Source organism: Serinus canaria, chromosome 3 (assembly GCF_022539315.1).
Source record: "Serinus canaria isolate serCan28SL12 chromosome 3, serCan2020, whole genome shotgun sequence".
Taxonomy (NCBI): domain Eukaryota; kingdom Metazoa; phylum Chordata; class Aves; order Passeriformes; family Fringillidae; genus Serinus; species Serinus canaria.
The window spans coordinates 36,770,760-36,789,309 of record NC_066316.1 but is presented as its reverse complement, the minus strand read 5'-3'; the positions used below and the strand labels follow the sequence as shown (position 1 = coordinate 36,789,309).

The following is an 18,550-nucleotide window of genomic DNA, read 5'->3' as shown; positions in this document are numbered from 1 at the left end:
AGGAAAGATTAACAGGGACACAAGTCTGTAGAATTTCATTGTTAAGAGATCAATTTATTATGCCCTTGACTGCAAGTTAAATTAATACACGTAAAATTACAACATGGAAAAGCGATGCCAGTGACTGTCATAAATACAGCTTGCTTTTCTTTCCTAGTTATTCAGGGAGGATTGGGAACACTTGTGAAATCACGTTCATTAAAGCCTGAATAGAGGCAACTAACCAACAACTGCGGTGGAAGCAACAAGGTTCTCCCCCCTCCTCGCACCCACCCGCCCTTTTCAAGAACGAGGGGAAATCACAGACGTCAATCAAGAAATACTGCAAAATAAAATGGACCCTCCCGGCTGCCGAGGCATCGCGCAGAGCAGCGGTGAGGCTCTGGCACTCTGCTAGCAGCCTCCGGCGCCGTCAGCCCTGCAGCTCCGCCGCTGACCGGGGAGCGCACGGGGCTCCGCAGCCCGGGTCTTTCCTTCCCTCCCTCCCTTCCAAAACTGTCAGGCACAAATGGGCAGGAGGATATTGGCTGCAAGGGGCGCGGAGGCTCCTCCCAGAGCCTGGATCCCGATATTTTTGGAGGATTTCTTCTAACTCAGTTACAAACCTTGGTGAAGGGAACAAGTTGCCACTGTAGCGGAGGCAGAAAGCGCCTCTGCTTGAGGGGAGCGCGGCTCTCGCTCCTTCTTTCGCCTTCCCAAGGCTACCTTGGATGCTTCACCTCACTTGCGGATGAGAGCTGTACTGCCTATCGGGGGAGACCGCTCCTGATTTGGATGTTGCTGTTTTTGTGAAAACATGGGTTGTAAGGGAATGAAAGGGGAGACAATGAAGAAAAACCGACCGGGAGAGATCCTCAGCCCCAAGCGTTTTCCCGAGAACTGACGGGTGTTTTGGGGCTGAGCGATCCCGTCGGAGGCAGCGGAGGGAGCAAGCCTGCCCGCGCCGCAGGAGGCTTCCCGGGACCGGCTATTCCCTTCGGATGCGCACTGAAAAACCTGTAGGAAATTCTCCCGCCGCCCAGCGAAGCCACCATGAATTCAGTGGCTGGAAATAAGGAGAGGATTGCGGTCACGGCGCGGAGCAGAAAATATGGGGTAAGTTGTCGGCGCCGGGGCGGTTCGGAGCTGTGGTCGCCACAGTGCCGGGGTTCCTGCGGCTCCCTCCCGGCGGCTGCCGGCCATCGTCCCCCGGCCCCGCGCAACTTCCGCGGTGCGGGGCGGCGGAGGCTCGGGGCGCCCCGCGGAGGCGGGCGCGGTGCGGGGGCCACCGCGGGCGCGGAGCGTCCGAGCGAAACTTGCCGGCGCCGCCGGGCCTCCCTGCCTGACCCGCTGCTCCTTCTCCCGCTCCAGGTGACCGACCCCTGCTCTCCCACCAAGCCCGCCGCCCCCTTCTCCCCCGAGAGCTGGTACCGGAAGGCGTACGAGGAGTCCCGGGCGGGCGGTCGCCCGGCGCCGGAGGGAGCTGGCTCTGCCCTGGGCTCCTCCGGTACCCCGTCCCCCGGCTCCGGCACCTCTTCGCCGGGCTCCTTCACTGGCTCGCCGGGACCCGCCTCGCCCGGCATCGGCACCAGCTCCCCCGGCTCCCTGGGCGGCTCGCCGGGCTTCGGCACCGGCTCGCCGGGCTCCGGCAGCGGCAGCGGCTCCTCTCCGGGCTCAGACCGCGGCGTCTGGTGCGAGCACTGCAACGCCCGCCTGGCGGAGCTGAAGAGGCAGGCGCTGAAGCTCCTCATCCCCGGGCCCGTCAGCAGCAAGGTGAGCGCGGGGCCGGGGGAGGCGGGGGGATCCCTGTGCCCCGAGCGGCCCCCGGCAGCCGCCGGGGCTGTCGGCCACCTGGGCTCTCCTCTGCCGGTGTCACCGCCGAGCGCTTTGCGGTTTATTTGTGTTCTCCCCCTTCTTGGTCTTGTTCCCTTTTTCCATCCCCTCCTTCTGCTTCATGTGGAGCAGCGTGCCTCTGTCTCCGGAGGGCTGTCTGGCTTCAGGAGCATCTGTGATAGTTCTTTCAGCGTGCTTTTCTCCGTGTTTCACTGTATTGACAGTGATTCTGTGCTATTTCCTGAGCGTTATTTAATTTTTTTTTTTTTTTTGGGGGGGTGGGGGTAAGCAAGGGTGGGAATATTACACCAGAGTTACTGGTCCCTTTTCCTATCTTTGATTCCTGCAGGATGGATTTACAAATCATCCTTAGACTTGGCAGCCAACTCAGTAGTGAGGTGTGTATGTATGGTCTGATGCCAGTGGTTTCTACGTCCATGGAGGGAGAAACACTTCTGTAGCTCCGGGTTCGTTGAAATGAGGTGTTGAAATGCTGTGTGAGCCCAAAGGTCACTCAGTGAGGCTGTGGCAGACCATGGCATTGAACCCAGTTCTCCCAGGTGTCTTTACGCAGAAGGATAGCTTGGTGATGCTTCTCTTATAGAGAAGTGCCAGATTTTTTTTTATTTTTTTATTCCCAATAAGACTTGAAAATACTTGAAGCTGCTGGACTCTGAACGCTGGGTTGAATAATCCTGTGCTGAAAGAGGATGTAAGCATTGCTGACATTTGGTCTCACGTTTTAAGAACTGACTCATCCTGAATACAGTTGGAAACCTGCTTTCTGCCTCCCTTGGGGTGTTTGGTACCTCCAAAGGCATACTCTGAAATTCATTAGTTTTGTTTTGTTTGACACTGTTTTTTTCTTTTCCCTTTTTGTTGTGGATATAAGATTAAGGCTAACAGCTCTAAACGAGTGACCAGCAGCCCTTGGCTGACCTCATGCTACTAAAATAGTAAGCATTGGGTTCTTCCATAGCAACCCTGTGACTGTTGTATTGTGAATGGTTCTGCAGCTCCTGGAATGTAGTACAATGCAATTTTGTTTGCCTTGTCGGGTCCAGGTACTATCAAATGATAATATTTACTCTTCCACTTCAAAGAGTTTTCATTAGTGGTTACAATAAAGAGGTATCATGGAAAAGAGCCGACTGCTGGGAGAGGGTCCCTGGTATTGCTGTTGTGTTGTACTCTCCATGATTTATTTATGTGCTCTTTGAGAGGGAGTTGGTGCTCTCATGAACAAAAGACTCAAGGGCTGGTTGTTACCTTGTCTCAAGAGCCGATTTAACTGAATTATTCATGAACAGGGAAAGGTGGATCCACCAAAATTAATAGTAAATTTAACCATTAATACATGGTTGATTCATTTTTAAGTGGCCTGTACCAAAATCTTATCGAATTTCGGGCTGTGAGATATGACAGTAATTACCAGCTGTGAGTATGGGTGGCAAATTACTGATAGAGATATGGGAGCCATCGGAATAACTGAGACTAGGGGTGGAGGGGAGGATGAAACTAACATCAAGGCATGGTGTTAAATAGAAATTGACTGATTTTAGTCACATAAATGTTTGCAGAAGGTTCCTTTACTGCAATAGTGATTGACATTCACCATCCTAGCCTTCCTGAGAGGCTACCGTGGTGTTCCTGCTGCTATTTGTTCTACTGTTCACTTAGTTTAGCTGGTGGTGTTGTACAGGCCTGTCTTGATTTAATCAGTAGCCTTTCAGCCTCCTTACCTATGTTCTTTTTCGCTTCTTATGCCTCCCTTCCAAACCTTCCACTTCTCTAGGAGTGCCGCTGACAAAAGTGCTGTCCAATCTGCATTTAGGAGCGAGGGAGGAGGTACAAGTAAGGTGGTCCCCATGGGCTTGGGTGACCCTCTGCCCTATTTGCTATGCTTCATAGTACTTGCAGGCTCAGTCTTGTTCAGGTACTCTTGTTGTGAGTTGGCACATAGCTCCTTTCTGTGGTGGGTGCTGCTGGCTGTGACTGATTGCAGAAGCATCTCTTTCTCTCATCCTTTCTGGCTTGTGACTCCTAAGAACATTCTGGGCTTGTGATTTTTGCCTTCAGCTGGTGCTGCCCAGTGCAGTGAGGCTCTGGACTAGATGATGTGGGACAAAAACATCATGGCTGGTACCATTGACTTCTTTGGTTTGAGTATATGGTGGTGGTCTAAAAGTTTGTTTTTCCTGGTGTAATAGGGTAGCCTTATCAGTGTCTGCTTTGAGGAGAGCGAGGTGCTGGCATGGGCTCTGCTGGTTCAGTCAGGGCCTGTGAGCTGCCTCTGGGTGTGCATAGGAACACTCTGGGAGTCCCTTCTGAGGGTGAGATGTACAGGGTTTCTCAAAACCTGTTTGTGTCTGGGGAAAACTGGCTTTGGTTTGGATTCAGACTGAAGTCTAACCACACTGTGTTAATGTAGCTGGCATTTTTTCAGGGTTCTGTGAGGTCTGCTCTTCCTTGCTGCTATGGAAATAGGGGCTTTTTGAGTGTGGAATGGATCCTGCCACTCGAATTAAGTGGAAGAAGGAGCAGATCATATTCCTGATTCTGGGTATTCCCTCAGAACTTGTAAAGCATCCTACAACTCAAGACTCTGGTCTTGAGGACGCAACAAATTGATGATATTCCTTTATTAGAACTATTAAATGAAGCATTTAAAATGTCTGTCATCTTTTACTCAGCCAGGTCTGACATATTTTCTGTTGTTGCTGTTGAAGACAGCCTAGTACTATGGTATTATAAGTACAGTCTGTAGCACCTGTTTCCCATTTATGCTTTATTTAGAAATGCTCATCATCTGGGATAGTGTGTGTTGCAGAACAAGCAGAATATGAGAGTATCTGTGTTTTAATGTGTATCTAGTAGGAGATATTGGAATCTGCAGTAACCTATCCAAATGTGAACCTACATTGATATTTCTGACAGTGTGCAGTCATGTAAAGGTTTGTATGTATCTGTCAAGCGTAATAGTGTGCTTAATTGCTTCATAAACAGACCAGGCTTTATGCATGAAGCTATGTACTGAAGCTTTTCATTTGATTGAGAAAAAAGCCACACTTAAGCTAGAGCAAACTGCTTCTGACTAGGCCATTGTTAGTGTTGCAGTGTTTAGCTTTCCATTCTAAATAGAAACATTCTCTCCTAATACATCAACAGGATGGAAACTTTGTGGTTTGGTGGTTTTTTTTGTGAGGCACAAAGGTGAAGAATATATAATTATAGTTAAATTAATTTATTTTAACTATTTAAAATGCCAGGTTCCCTGCCAATAGCAAAAAGAATAGTGCTAAAAGCTTATTGTTTCCTTTTCCTCCTCTTGTGGTACAGATGTGACTTAATGATGTTCAGCAATTACGTGCATAGGAGGGATTATATTTTATGTGAATTAAATCTTATTGTAACCCCCAAGCGAAGCAGGCCTGTGGGAATTGACTAGCACAGGTGTTTGATATAGTTGCACACTGCAGTTTGTGGCTGAGGGCATCTTGGAACTTTTGGTGCCTGTTGTTTGTGGGGTTTATGTTGCATGATGATAAAGATATCTCAAATTACTAGTACAGTTTTATTTTATGCTAAGCTTTTTCTTAGGCTATATTTTTAGAAGAGCATCAAACAAAGTTCTAGCATAGAAATTTATGGAATCGTACTCCCAAATTTATCAAAATTTTTGCTAAATCAGTTTGCTTTGAATTCAAGCCTGTGATATCACCTGTCTTCAATGACCACCTCACAGGCATCTAACAACTGAAGAGTTGCTATATTGATGTGTAACAAATTGTGTGCTAATAATCCATGGAATGCTAATAAGAATGCTCATGAGCTGACAGTTGTAAACTTCTTAGTATATGGTTCCAAAAATCCTGAATACAGCCTTTAAACTGAGCTGATTTGAGTGTGTAGACATGAATTGCTGCCTGGGAATATTGTGATTGGGTCAGGAAGTAAGGGTCTACCATAAATGGTAAGGATGGACAGCACTGATGTTGTTAGGTGGTTTATATTGTGGACCTCCCCTTACCTAAAAAGTCTCTGCTTCTGAGTATAAGAATTGGATGTCTTTTCCAACCCTCTGAGCACAAGAGGGAAGGAAGGAACTGGCATTCAGGGTATAGTTTTGTTTTGGTTTTTTTGCCTGTTTGCTGGCACTATCCGTTTTTTTTTCCTTACGTATTATTGAATTAGTCTTCTCATTCAGTGGTCAAAGACTTGACTTGTAATTATTAATAATGAAGAAAGCCCTGAAGCTGATATAATGAAAAATAGTTTCTGTTAACTGGTAGCTACTTTAGAAACATTCCCAGTAGAGACAGGGCAGTAATAAACCCTTCCTCAAAGCTTAGCAAGTGGCAGAATAATGGAATTTCATTTCTGTCCAGACCTTTAATTTGTGAACAAGCACGGCCAGTCTGTATAGTGACTTAATTCACTGTGCAAAAAAATCTCAGGCACCTAATCATTTCATCCCAACTCATTGTAATGCAGATAGGATTATTGCATTAGAAATGTGATTTTAAATGGCCCGAGGCAGTAATTTGTCAGCATTTGGAAGGATTAGCTCCATTAAAGTTTAGGCAACAACAACCATTCTTTTGTGTTGCATCACAGGTCACAATACCAAACATTTGGCATAACTCCTCTGTGAATCTTCTTACAATTGTATGCTTCCTGGCAAGTTGGGAAGCTGAGCTACTTCACTTGCACTGGAATTACAGCTGCTTGCAGAGGTCTAGAGGAGGCAAATGGATATGCCTTTGCTGCTGATGAATTAATGTAAGCCCTTTTCTAGGAGCAGCTGGAAGTCTTGGGGCTGTAATCCACAGTGTCAACATGTGAAATAATATAACTATTTCTTTTGAGCTTTAAAATGTCTTTGAGGTAAGGGTGAAGATGCTGTGTGGTAAAGACTGCTCTTTAGGAAGCTGTCAAAGCCATTAGCTGTGCAGCTTTCTCTATGGGATAAAAAAGGCTTGTCATTACTAAGTGCATTGGAAATTAGAAACTGGCGTATAGTTATATTTAATGAATTGAAACTATAATGTTTCCTATCAGAAAAGAAAGCACTTTTAGACCACAGATAGAGCTCTTGAGAGTGAAGAGGGAAGTATTGATGAAGTAAATCTCTAGGGAGGAGGAAATTTTTTTCTTTTTTTGTACAAAGAGTTGGCTGTGCATCTGAAAACATTGTGTTCAGAAATACAGAGTCAATGCTGAGTCTTTATTTGGCCTCTTCATGCTAGGTGATAAAATGTCTTCAAGGTGTTTTATACATGCCATGTATGCTGCACTGATGTCCAAAGTCACCTTGTATTTTCAGATAGTCTTACATTTCCTTAGAAGTAAATGTTACGCCATCCACAGCAATCTTGCATAATAAGCGTAGGACTTTGGTGTATAGTTTTGGAAGGGGAAAAGGAACAAAGATTGTCCCATCTGAGTTCCCAGATGGTGTTTGAAAAAATGTCACACATTACCAGTGTGGGCCATGGGCATGTAATGGGAGTCACGCTGGCATCAGCAGATTACTAGAACATTGCAGGGCTGAAAGACACGGTGGTTTTGCCACATCAGCAGCACATAGCCTTTGACATAGTGTAATTGGGGTGCTTCCAAGCACTGAACCTGCAGCACCACAATAAACTTGACTGTCATGCTCTACATAATGATGTAGTCAGAGCTGCAGCATTCTGTGACATGAGGTCTGCATGTCAAAAACACGAGAGATGTTCTAAGTTAAATTGCTAGTTTACATCTTACTTGTGTCATCTGTGGCTTGAGAGGCATTGATGTTAAAATGGAGGAAACAAGCATACACCTTCCCTTCCTGCCACTGAATAAATAATCCTTAGCCCACAGTATCTGTTGAAGCTGCAATTCAAAAGTATCCCAGTTGCAGAAAAGAAGATTGTGTGTTTAATTTGAATTAAGCAAGCTGTAATTTGTAACAATCCCCTGATTAATAAAGTAGTATCTTAAGAGCAGAAAGTTTAGAAGTTTAGGAGAACACAATGACTTGTGCTGCCCGTTTTTATTTTCAATTACTTTCTATGCAATCTTCCTACATTAAACCAGGTTTGGTTTTGTTCTTTTTTTTCTTTTTCATAACTATGAGCCTAGTGAAGCTGCTGAGAATTGTGTTTGTCTCTGGCTTTGAAACCTGAGATATATAATCAAACTTAGTACAGACCAGACTTTTTTTGTGCAGTTGTAATATCTTGTGTCATCTACAACCAGGATATGAATCTGCTAATGCTTCTTTTCCCTCCACTCTCCTGCTCAGAAAATTTTACAATGTAGATTAGTATTTTGATGAGAGAATGTTTGAAGTTTCTTCAAGTAAAATTAGATCAACACAAGACACTTCATAGAGCATGGGAGAATTGACTGAACTGTTTTGAACTTGTCACAAAGGCTGAAACACTCTGCAAAACACACCAGAATCTGAAAATTCTTTCCCTAGTATAACATGACTGTTTCTTCAGTATGGATCTGAACCTAGTCAGACTAGTGACTTGCATGAAATTGACCTTAGTGAGGGAATTCGGGAAAATCAGTAGGATTTAATTTAGGCCGCAGCTCCATGTATGATATGGCTCTAACCAAGGAATACTTGTGTGCCTTCAAAGCAGCAGGCATGCTGCTCTGGCAGAGCAGGTCTAAGACATCCTGGCCCCTTGTGGGCTTCCCACGTGCCTTTCCTTTATCCTCTCCATATGAAGGTCATAAGTTAGCATCACTGCAGGTCTCCTGTGTGAATACACAGTGATTGCTCCCTGCCTTAGTTCTTATAAAAATGATAGATAGTTCAAACACATTCAATAATGCTTCTTTCTAAACTCAGATCCTTTTGATCAGGGAGTGACTAGATGTGCTATTACAGCAGCAGATGCAAGGAGCCAGTGATCTGAGAAAGCTACTGATGAGAGCAGCACAATGCATCCAACTGTAGCCTCCATTGTAACTGGAGTACAGCATACAGGGATTACTTTACAAAAGAAAATATGGTACCAGCTATACAAAAGAATCAGTCTTAAGGAATTGGTCTGTTCAATTGCAGCTTGAATTTATTGCTGCTGTGTCAGAATTCAATTTATTTTAATTAAAATAATACTGCAGAGTGAGGCTGTTTAAAAACTACTTACTATTTCAGAATTGGTATACTTCTTAAAAATTATTTTTGTCTTCAACTGTTTATTTTCTATTTTTGTTTGTTTATTTTTGTCTGTCATGGTTTAACCCCAGGAAGTCACTTGCTGTCTCCCACACCAGTGGGATTGGGAAGAGAATGGGAAGGGTAGAAGCTGGAGAACTCATGGATTGAGATAAAGAGAGTTTAATAGAGAAAGCAAAAGCCATGCACAAAAGCAAAAAAACCCAAGGAATTAGTTCACTACTTCCTGTGGGCAGCCATCTCCAGGAGAGTAGGGCCCCATCACACCTAAGGGTGACTGGGGAAGACAAACACCATCACTCCACTTGTCTTCAGCACAAAATGCTATCCAAAACACAGCCCTGTACCAGCCACTGGGAAGAAAATTAACTCTACCCCAGCTGAAACCAGCACATTGCCATAAGGATCTTCTGTTTAATCTGTATTAATAAATCACTTCATATGTGGTTGTTCTTGATTTTTTTTTTTACATAAGACATTTTCTGGTTTTGGGAGGAAGGAGAAAAGACTTAATTCTGAAGAAACTTCAGATTGATTTTCTCTTAACTTTTGTCTGAAACTCTATTTGGAAGTAGTGTTTGTGGGTTTAAAAATAATAAATTGCCAGGGAAATTTACTCAAGAGGCCTGAGGAAACCAATGGGATGTTAAACTAGTTTTGGTTTGCAATTCACCAAGAAAACAAAAGCCTTTCCTCGGAAGGAAATGGACACTTCTAGATAAAGCACTTGTTAATATGAAATTTTTGTATTGCATGTTTTAAGTTGTTACACCTTTCTATTAAACAAAGAAGGGCTGAATCTTCTCACTTGGTTGCTCTCCAAATAAGAAAACTTAATTTACAGGCCATGTGGTATCTGCTTTGTTAGTGTCTGGTCCATGATCTTATTCAATAGATTTTGTGATTCAGGAAAAAAGTGTCAAATGTCTTTGAAAAATTACTTTATTCTACTAAAAGCTAATCCAAGCCCAATTGAGTGTGCATCTGGAAAACACTTTAAATTTCTTGCTGGTAGTATGAGTCAAAGGAACTGTAAATGCTGAATGGAGGATATCTGTATCCAGTGCAATATGACTGATGTAAAACATCCATCTAGCTCTAGGAAAGCTAGCTTCCTCTTCTGTAGGAAAATTTTAAATTTGGAATACAGTCTGTGTTTTGGCTTCCAAATTGCCTTCAAGTGGAACTTGCTTTATATGTATTTGTTCCATACAAATGTGTTTTGACCTGTGGATTTCTTATGATCTATTAATAACAAGCCTCTACTCTATTTCCCTATGCTCCCTAAATCATATATAGTTTGACATGATCATTTACTTGCACCTGAGTATTCACAACAGCTTCTCTATTCCACAGATTTGCACTGGAACAAAATTCTACTCACATGAATGTTTGGGGAAAAGCAAATGAAAGGAGACTTTGATATCTACCACAGTAAATATTTTCTTTTCCTGAAGAAAAAGTGAAATTTCACAGTGGTTTGGGGGTTTCAACTTTGTTCAGAACTGTCTAAGGAGACCTGCCTCAGGATGGAGTTAATTTTCCATGAGTTGTGCATGTTTCATTCCCTCTTTCTCTGCCACCCTCAAAACTCACTGTAGAGGAATGAGGATTCAGGAATACAAATCCTCAGTGGGCCTCTGTGTTGTCCTAGTGGGAATTTTCCATTCCTTTTATCACAGGTGTACTTGAAGATATGAGAGGGACTCCTGCAGTGCTGAAGAGGGTGGTTGCTTGGAGTTCATTATTAAAAGCAGAGCAGAACTGGCCTCAGCATCTTTCTGTCCTGGTTCCTTTAAGTCACCTGGGCAAACTCCCATCTTACCAAAGCCAAACTCAGACTTCATTATGCTGAAGTTATTCAGGAGAGTAGACTTATTCCTGCTAACTGATTGTCTGGATGATTCCATGCTACTATTTCAGTTGGAAAGCTTTATTTTTCTGTGCCTCTTGGCTAAATGAACCTCTGACCTGTTAAGTGCTAAATGCTGACAGAATTACCTGTTTATTCCATCCACCTGATGGACTCCAGCAGAAAGCTTAGTGGGCAATAAGGCAGCCTTAGCTTTAAGCAGGTGCTGAACAGTGAGGATAGAAGTCATTACTCTTCATTTCTCTATTAGTTTCACTACTCATCTAGTAGTGATGGGCAAAGAAAAACATTAATATTCTATCCAGAAGCCAAATGCACCAAAGTGGGAGTGTGGCTCGTGTGTTTTCCTATTTCCTAATGGTATCATTAAAATTTAACTAGTCCTCTAAATCATGTTAGTATTCCCAGGGTTAATATGCTGAGATTGCTGGCAGCATTCCCACAGGAAGAGTTAACAGTGGCTGAGGCTGTGTGGCTGGCATTTGTTGCTCAGAGGGAGGTGTTGGGACTGGAGAAGCCCTGGCACCAGAAAGGCACAATCAAGTCTTTGGTGACAGGGGCATTTACAATACACAAATATATTCTTTGCTATTTACCTCTCCCTTTCCACTCCCTCCTTGCTTTTCTCTCCTCATTAGCCCTAAATCTGTCAGTTCATCTCATCTGCTGCTGGATTTCTAATGGAAATTCTTGACAATAAGCCTGCATATGTGTGAACCTAGCAGGAAGGCATATTGTATGTGCTGTATGATTTAAGAGATTGTTAGACCATAGATGGCTTTTACTGGAGGTCGAGGAGGCTAAGCAAGTGGGAGGTGCAATTAAAATGGTATTTGTTAGAAAGGAAGAGCTAGCTGTCTGGGCAGACTGAACATGGGAAAATGATGGGTAGCTGGAAGGCCATTAATGATAGCTTTGTAAGCAGCTCTGCAGCATGGGTGGTAAGCCTAAATCCAGAGCTGTACTTTTAGTATGTCTAATAAGACTCCTTTCTTTTTTATTTCTTTTTTTTTTCCTGTGTGTCAAATCCATTTCTGAATAATGGATTTTACAAAAATTCTCTGGCTTTTGGGTTTGATTTAGAGATGGGTGAAAGAAATTATGGTGGGTAAGAGAAGAAACTGGCTTTTGGGAGCCTTCTCCATCACCTTGAAAACAAGGCTCTGCAAGATTTTACAGAGCTGATCTTTGTAAAGTCATGGATTTCAGTGCTCTGGCAAAGAGGCTGTTTGGTGAGAAATAAGAGATGGGGCAGGCAACTCACTGAAGTGCTTTCTCATTTTAAGTGAACATTTGGAATCTGCTTCTTGTAAGCTCTTTGAGCTTAATTGTCACAGGTATTTGATCACATCTCTCTTGTTGGTTTTTTTTCCTCCCACTGTTGAACTGTTCAGTGTTTGGCTTCATAATGACTGTTAACAATTTTCAAAGTTTCAAGGAGTGGGATAGGCACTTAAAGCAGGTTGCCCAATACATTTTAGTGTCCTAAAAGATATGAGCAGCTGTGAGTATAGAAAGGGCTCAGGGAGAAATATGAGAGGAAGAATACAAGGTGTGGAGATGGAAATGAAGTGGGGAATGAAGTTGGTCCAGGCAGCAAAGCAGCACTGCTTGCATGGGACAGATGGCATGCTTGGGAAGCAAGGAGAAATGGGTAAAAAAACAGTGTTATGTAAAAGCCTGGGCTCACTTTAAAGTCTTGCAGAAATTATGCATACGGAGGTTGTGTTCTGTTTTTCCTTAAAAAAGCTATCCCTAAAATTTATTGTCTCTCAGTTTGTCTCTCTTTATTAAAATAGAAACTAGCAAGCAGCTAGAAGAGTAGAAAACATTAACTCAAGGTTGTTTTTGGTTTAATGCACTTGGGTATTTTTCATACTGAAAGTTGTTTTTTATCCAAAGGCTAAGGTGCTGGTATATCCTGTGATTTAAAGACGTGACTGGCTTTTCTTTCTTACATCTAATTGATTTGTTTCTTTTGTTTACCAGTCACAAAGACATCTATGTTCCATAATGTCAGTTTGAGACTTAGTGTGAAATAGGAATTCAGTTCATTGCACTAGCAATTTTACCCAGCATAACAAATAAATGATGTATGTTTTAGTGCATCAGCAATAAGAATGAATTCAGTCTTGCTTTTTTTCCCCTGTGCCTGCCTCTGAAGGGAAAAATGTTTGATTTCCAGATTAATTTGAATTCTTATGGTGTTAAGCCTACTAATGCTGTAGTATTATTGTAGTGGACACTCTAAGGCATGATATTAAGTAGCAGTACTTGTTAATACTTTTAAAAGCAGAGTAGAATAGACTTGAGGTGTGAGAGGACAGCTGAAGGTGAGGGGGGGTATACATGAAGGCTGAGTGCACTGGCACTGATGGCTTTAAATGAAGCACTTTAGAGATTGAAGTGCTTTAAATTGCCATCCTTCTTTGTCACTCCTAGTTACTTGGTTCTTCCTAGCCTGGTCTGCTACTGTCTTGCCTGTTTAATATTCCACTTAAGTATAACAAGAGATGAAACATCCAAGATGCCTGTATCCTCCAGGAGTCAGCACTACTGATGGGAATACTTGTGTTAGCTGTTTATAAGCAATGAGCTAAACAGGGCTATAAAGAGGAGAGGGAGCAGGAGGGAAACTGTTGTGACTTCTCTTAATTTGCTGTTCTTTTTATCAGCAAAGGAAATAAATTTTGTAGCTTTCCTACTCCAAACCCATGTGCTCTGGGTAATACAAATTGTTTCAATAAGCACACACTGCTAAGGCCTAGATAAGGGTTATTTCTGTGCCTGAAATATCAAGGACTAGAGTGTGCTATGTGGAAAGCTGGTGTGGAATCAGGCTGCTGAGGAAGCTGTGTGTAGTAATGCACATGGGTGACACTGATAAATGGCTCCTCTAAGCAGGCATCTGCAGCAAATTGTCACATTGAGACTTCCCAGCATACCCTAGACCTCTGCATGAATGAAATCTCTGTTGTGCCATTATTTACCCACCTCCATACGAAATGAGAGGATAGGATTCATTGCTTCAGTGCAGCTTTTATATGAGTTTGCTCTCTTTATGTACCTATAGATTTCTTTTCCTGCACTTTCTGCAGCAATGCTTGCAGAACTCCTGGTGTTCTCTCACTGTGATTAGATGTACAGCTTTCTGAAATAGGTACAATGGCTTTCAGGGTAAAGGGTGGGTCTTCTACATCTAAAAACCTAAAATGAAATGTGTTTTATTTATTCTGTTTTTTTGACCAGACACATGTATAATTAAAAGTAAATAATAAGCATGGTTTGGTTTTGTTGATTTATTTTGTTTGTGGCTGTTTTAGTAGAGGTTGCAGTGGCTGGAAAAGGGAAAAGCTTGGATTGTTTTCCTTTTTGATGAGTCGTAATTACTGTCTTCAAAAGGCAGTGAGATAGTTTTCAAATCTGTTTTGCACTGAAGGAAAGCCTCATCTTTTCCTTGTTTCCAGTTATCATTGGACATCACTGATTCATGACAAGAATCAGACTTGCTTTCTGCCTTTCTTCAACACACTTGTTTGGGTTTGATTTTCTAGGATAACTTATCATTGAAACTCTGGTAATTTAAGCTTTGATGGGAAGGTCTCTTGAGATCAGGGTAGAATTTCTGGCCAACCTAGAAAAAAAATAGGCAATTTTTTTGTAGTTAGCATATATTCCCAGTACACAAAGATTCCAATAAGTTCCCCCCTCTTCTTAATTCCAGCCAATACATCAAGCTTCAGGCCTCTAAGCTGCTGTGAATTTACCTGCAAGGATATAAAATGATAACCTCTGATGCAGCAGCAGCTGTCTGGCCAGAAGGACTAAGCACTTACACAAAACTTAGCTACTGGATTACACTAACAAGCACCTTAGCCGAAGTTTGCCTTCCTGGTGGCGTGCAGAAATCTGACAGGGAGTTTGGGTGCAGCTGAGGTGAGGATGGATGTCCTGTCCCACCACCCTGCTGTGGTGTTGATGGCTGTCTCCTGCTATCTGCTCCACCCTGCTGCTGTAGCTCTCTTATATTGTTGCTTCATTGTTGGAGCCCTTAGTTTCTTGCTGTTTTAGCCTTTGCCCTCGGGCTATTTCTGTATGTCTTGCTGGCTTTCAGTAAAAATGTTGAATATTTGCTGGCGATGTGGAATGGGACTTTGCCCAGCTAATTTTCCATAGGTAAAGACCTTTTTTAATCTTTTGGTGGAAGAGGACAGATGTTCTTAGAGGTGGTTAGGTGGTTTGTAACATTAAGATGCTCACAGGATTTCACACAACTGTGAGTATTCACACCAACGTGCCCATTACCAAAGTATGTACATAGATCTCATCTGAGTGAAATGTTTGCCTCTTCTGTTTTTACACCTGAGAAGAGTTGCAGAGTAATGTGGTGAACTTATTAGTTGCATAAAATGGTGTCCAGAGTTCTTACCTGCTTGTGATGTTGACTATTAGACTTTTCCCTTTTTTGCTAATGTTGGTCATCCCATTCTCCAGCAGTTCTGTGTTGAGGAGGTGTTGGCTTTTCTGACTCTGTACAGAGAGGGAGAAGGGACTTATGGTTTGCATTTCAAAGCTGTCAGCCTTAAAGGAATTAGAATATGGCAGTTGAATATATTGTAACTAATTACCCAGGTATAACAAAAATTTATTTGGAAAGACCTTGACTTCTGATTCTTTGTCTGGTACCAGAAATTGGCTGCTAGTTTAACAACAACAACAACAAAATTACTAATGGGGTTAAGTGTGTTTTATGTGATTTTTTTCAAGGGTGTGTTTATTAATTCTTTCTTCCTACCTCGGACAGTTCATGTCTATGAATAATTTAATTGTCCTTGGCTGTTTGCGGGTGTGAATGGCATGCTTTTAGGCATTTTGTATTCATGTAGTATTTGTTAATGTTTGTTTTGTATTCTGCCTGCCTCTCTGCCTTTCTAGAGATCAAATGGATGATGCAAGACTTGACAGCATATAAATGCTATTAAACTGCATCAAGAAGAACAGAAAAGGAGGCCTTTGTCATTTAATTAGTTAGAACATTAATTGGAATAGATTCTTCAGTGTTTTTCTTTTCAGTGGAAAAGTGAATGTTTGTGTAAGTGTTTTTCTACTTTTTTGTAAAGTTTGTCATGAGAACATGTATAGAATTTACAAGTAACAATTTGTATTGGCTTACATGATATCTCAAATGTGTTCCATCTCTGTTTTCTTTCCCTAGACATTCTTTTATACTGTCATTATTCACAAGTTTTAAACTGCAAAAATATTAGTTTTTGGATTTTAATTCTTTGTCTTCATTGAGGATTGTATTGCTTTAACTGGTGTTGTCATTGATACTCATTGAGCCAAAAAAAGGGCACCTATACATTTTTTGTTTCCATCCTTTCTGATCCAAACATAAGCATCTTTATGAGGCATTTATTAGATGATGTTAGTAACCCCCATGAGCCTTGGGTTGAAACCCTGAGAACAGTAGGCAAAAAGCTCACTCTGAAATACTGTTGTCTGCAGTTTAGCCAAGTGACTGGGAAACCAGGTTAAAGCTTTATTGTAATTCTATGGATTGATCTCACTGTCTCTTTCTGACAAAGTTTCATCTCTCAGAAAAAAAACCCACGCTAAGAACAAGAAATAAAAATATTTTCTATCATGGGTTAATAGTTTAATGCCTTCTTTCCTCTGGCTGTTACATTAATAGCAACTTTTTAGGGTAATACTGAAGTTTATCATCCATGATTAAAGAGTGTTGGAATGTATGTTGCTGCTCTAACAGCCTTTACTTTTGAAGCTATTTTTGACAAGCTCTCCAGAGTTTCTCAAAACTGTCTTCATGTATTTCTTGTGGTGCCTACCAGAGTCCACTACGTGTTGCCGGGTTTCATAAAAATGTTGCGTATCCCTTTAGGCAGCAGAGGGTCTTTTAAGGTGCTTCTGATGGTGGCTGCCTTGATTGCAGAGGAATAATTTCCCCAAAGTCAACCCCTGTGTTGGGTAGCATGTATGTGCTTTTCTTGGCCTCTAAAGTCCTGCCCTGCAGCTCTGGCTGGTGGGTAAGCTGGGTGTCAGTGCTGCAGTGTCCCCCGAGGGAGGTGTTTGGAGACACCATGGGCAGTGCTGGATGTGCTGCCTCTTTGTCTGTGGAATGGCTTGTTAGGCTGCCTTTAATTTGAACCATCTGTGGCAACCTGCGTGCTCTGTTATAATACTGTTTTTGTGTCAGACCTCCAGGGGCATGCTGTAAGAGAGCTGGAGACCAGCATGGGAATTAAGGTAGAAAATCCATGGGAAACACATTGCAGTCCACGTACAATTAACTGGAAAATAATTATGCTCATTGTTAACTGTATCCCGCACCAGACCCCATCAGTGTTTCTGTCAGCTGTAGTGACTCTGAAATGGCAGGGTGTAAAAAAGGGTGAAATGCATCTGTAGTTGTTCCAGTGTTTGTTAAAGGCCACCTTTCTCTTGGGTGAAGCAATACTGGCCTTGGTGCTTCCCTTTATCATTGTCTCTTGAAGGATCCATTCAGGCAGTCTGAGACTTGTTACAGCCCCCAAAACATAGAGTTGCTAATTGGCTTATGGCTCTGTCCTTTCTTTACATACTGCTGTTTCTCTTCCTGTAACCAGGAAACATACTGTATACCTCTTCCCTTTAAAAAACTTCTATGCTTTTTTAACCTCTCTACCCCATTTTCTGTTCCCTTTTGATAATTTTATTTTCCCTAACTAATAGCTCACCTGGACAGGATTGCTGCTGGCTCTGTGATTATAGCAATTAACTCTAACCCTAAGGAAATGGCTTGCTGTGTTGCCTGGCAGCCAGGGTCTGCAGGAGCTGGTAAAAAAGAACAGATCACACTTCACTTTACTTTCATTTTAATCTCATTATTGATTTTTCAAGGAAAGCAGCTTACCGCGAAGAGTCTTGTCCGTTTTCAGGTTGGCTAAGTTATTCCAAAATCTGTTGACTTGACTAGTTTTTCAGAGTTGCTGTGAATTTCTTACAACTTACAGCAAACCACAGTGGGTTTGGTTGTTCTGTAAACAGGGCTGCTTAACAGCACTAAATGAATTGAGTACTACAGTGGGCAATACTGTCATAACAGTATTTTCTTTTGCATGTTAGACTTGATTCTACAGTGGTGTTTACCAGAGCCTTAGTGTTCTATACCACCAAGTCTTTCACTTGGTGGTATAGAACAATGAAAATCCAGTTTTAAATGAAGTTAGGACCTTGGGAATACAGTGTTGTCTTTAGCAAGCTTGCTCACACATGAGTAACTAACACCAGATGTGTAAGCAAGAGCTTTGAATGTTGGAATTGAGCAGTGTGTGTGTAGGTATCTGAAAGCAGGCCTCACTCTGTGCACCAGGTGCTATCAAAGAGCACCTCTCAACTAACATCAGAGGCAATAATTTGAACAAGCTGTCTGAACTGGGGTGGCATGGCACAATTAAATCTTTGTAGGGCTAACCTCAGCCTGCTGAATTGGCTGCATGAGAAGTAGATCTGCCTATAAACAAGCGCAGGGCTAATAAACCTACAACTTTTTTTGTACCTCCATAGCCCCCATAGTAATTCTTTTGCCCAGATGGAAAATTAAAACCAAGCTCACAGTTACTTAGTCCAGCCTCCACTTCAAAGCAGGGTGGACTTCAGTGTTAACTTGTTCTGGGGCTCATGCA

At 42.3% G+C, this 18,550-nt stretch overlaps 1 protein-coding gene across 1 annotated transcript in view; it reads left to right on the top strand.

Annotated features, from left to right (window-relative positions):
• The first annotated feature begins 457 nt into the window (after nt 1-457).
• The window catches only part of KIF26B (kinesin family member 26B), a 275,199-nt gene continuing 257,106 nt past the window's right edge, over nt 458-18,550 (top strand). Inside the window, exons 1-2 of the mRNA XM_030236166.2 lie at nt 458-1,095; nt 1,351-1,752. Coding sequence (XP_030092026.2) covers nt 1,033-1,095; nt 1,351-1,752 — 465 coding nt within the window. The 5' untranslated portion in view covers nt 458-1,032. The remainder of the gene's footprint in view (nt 1,096-1,350; nt 1,753-18,550) is intronic.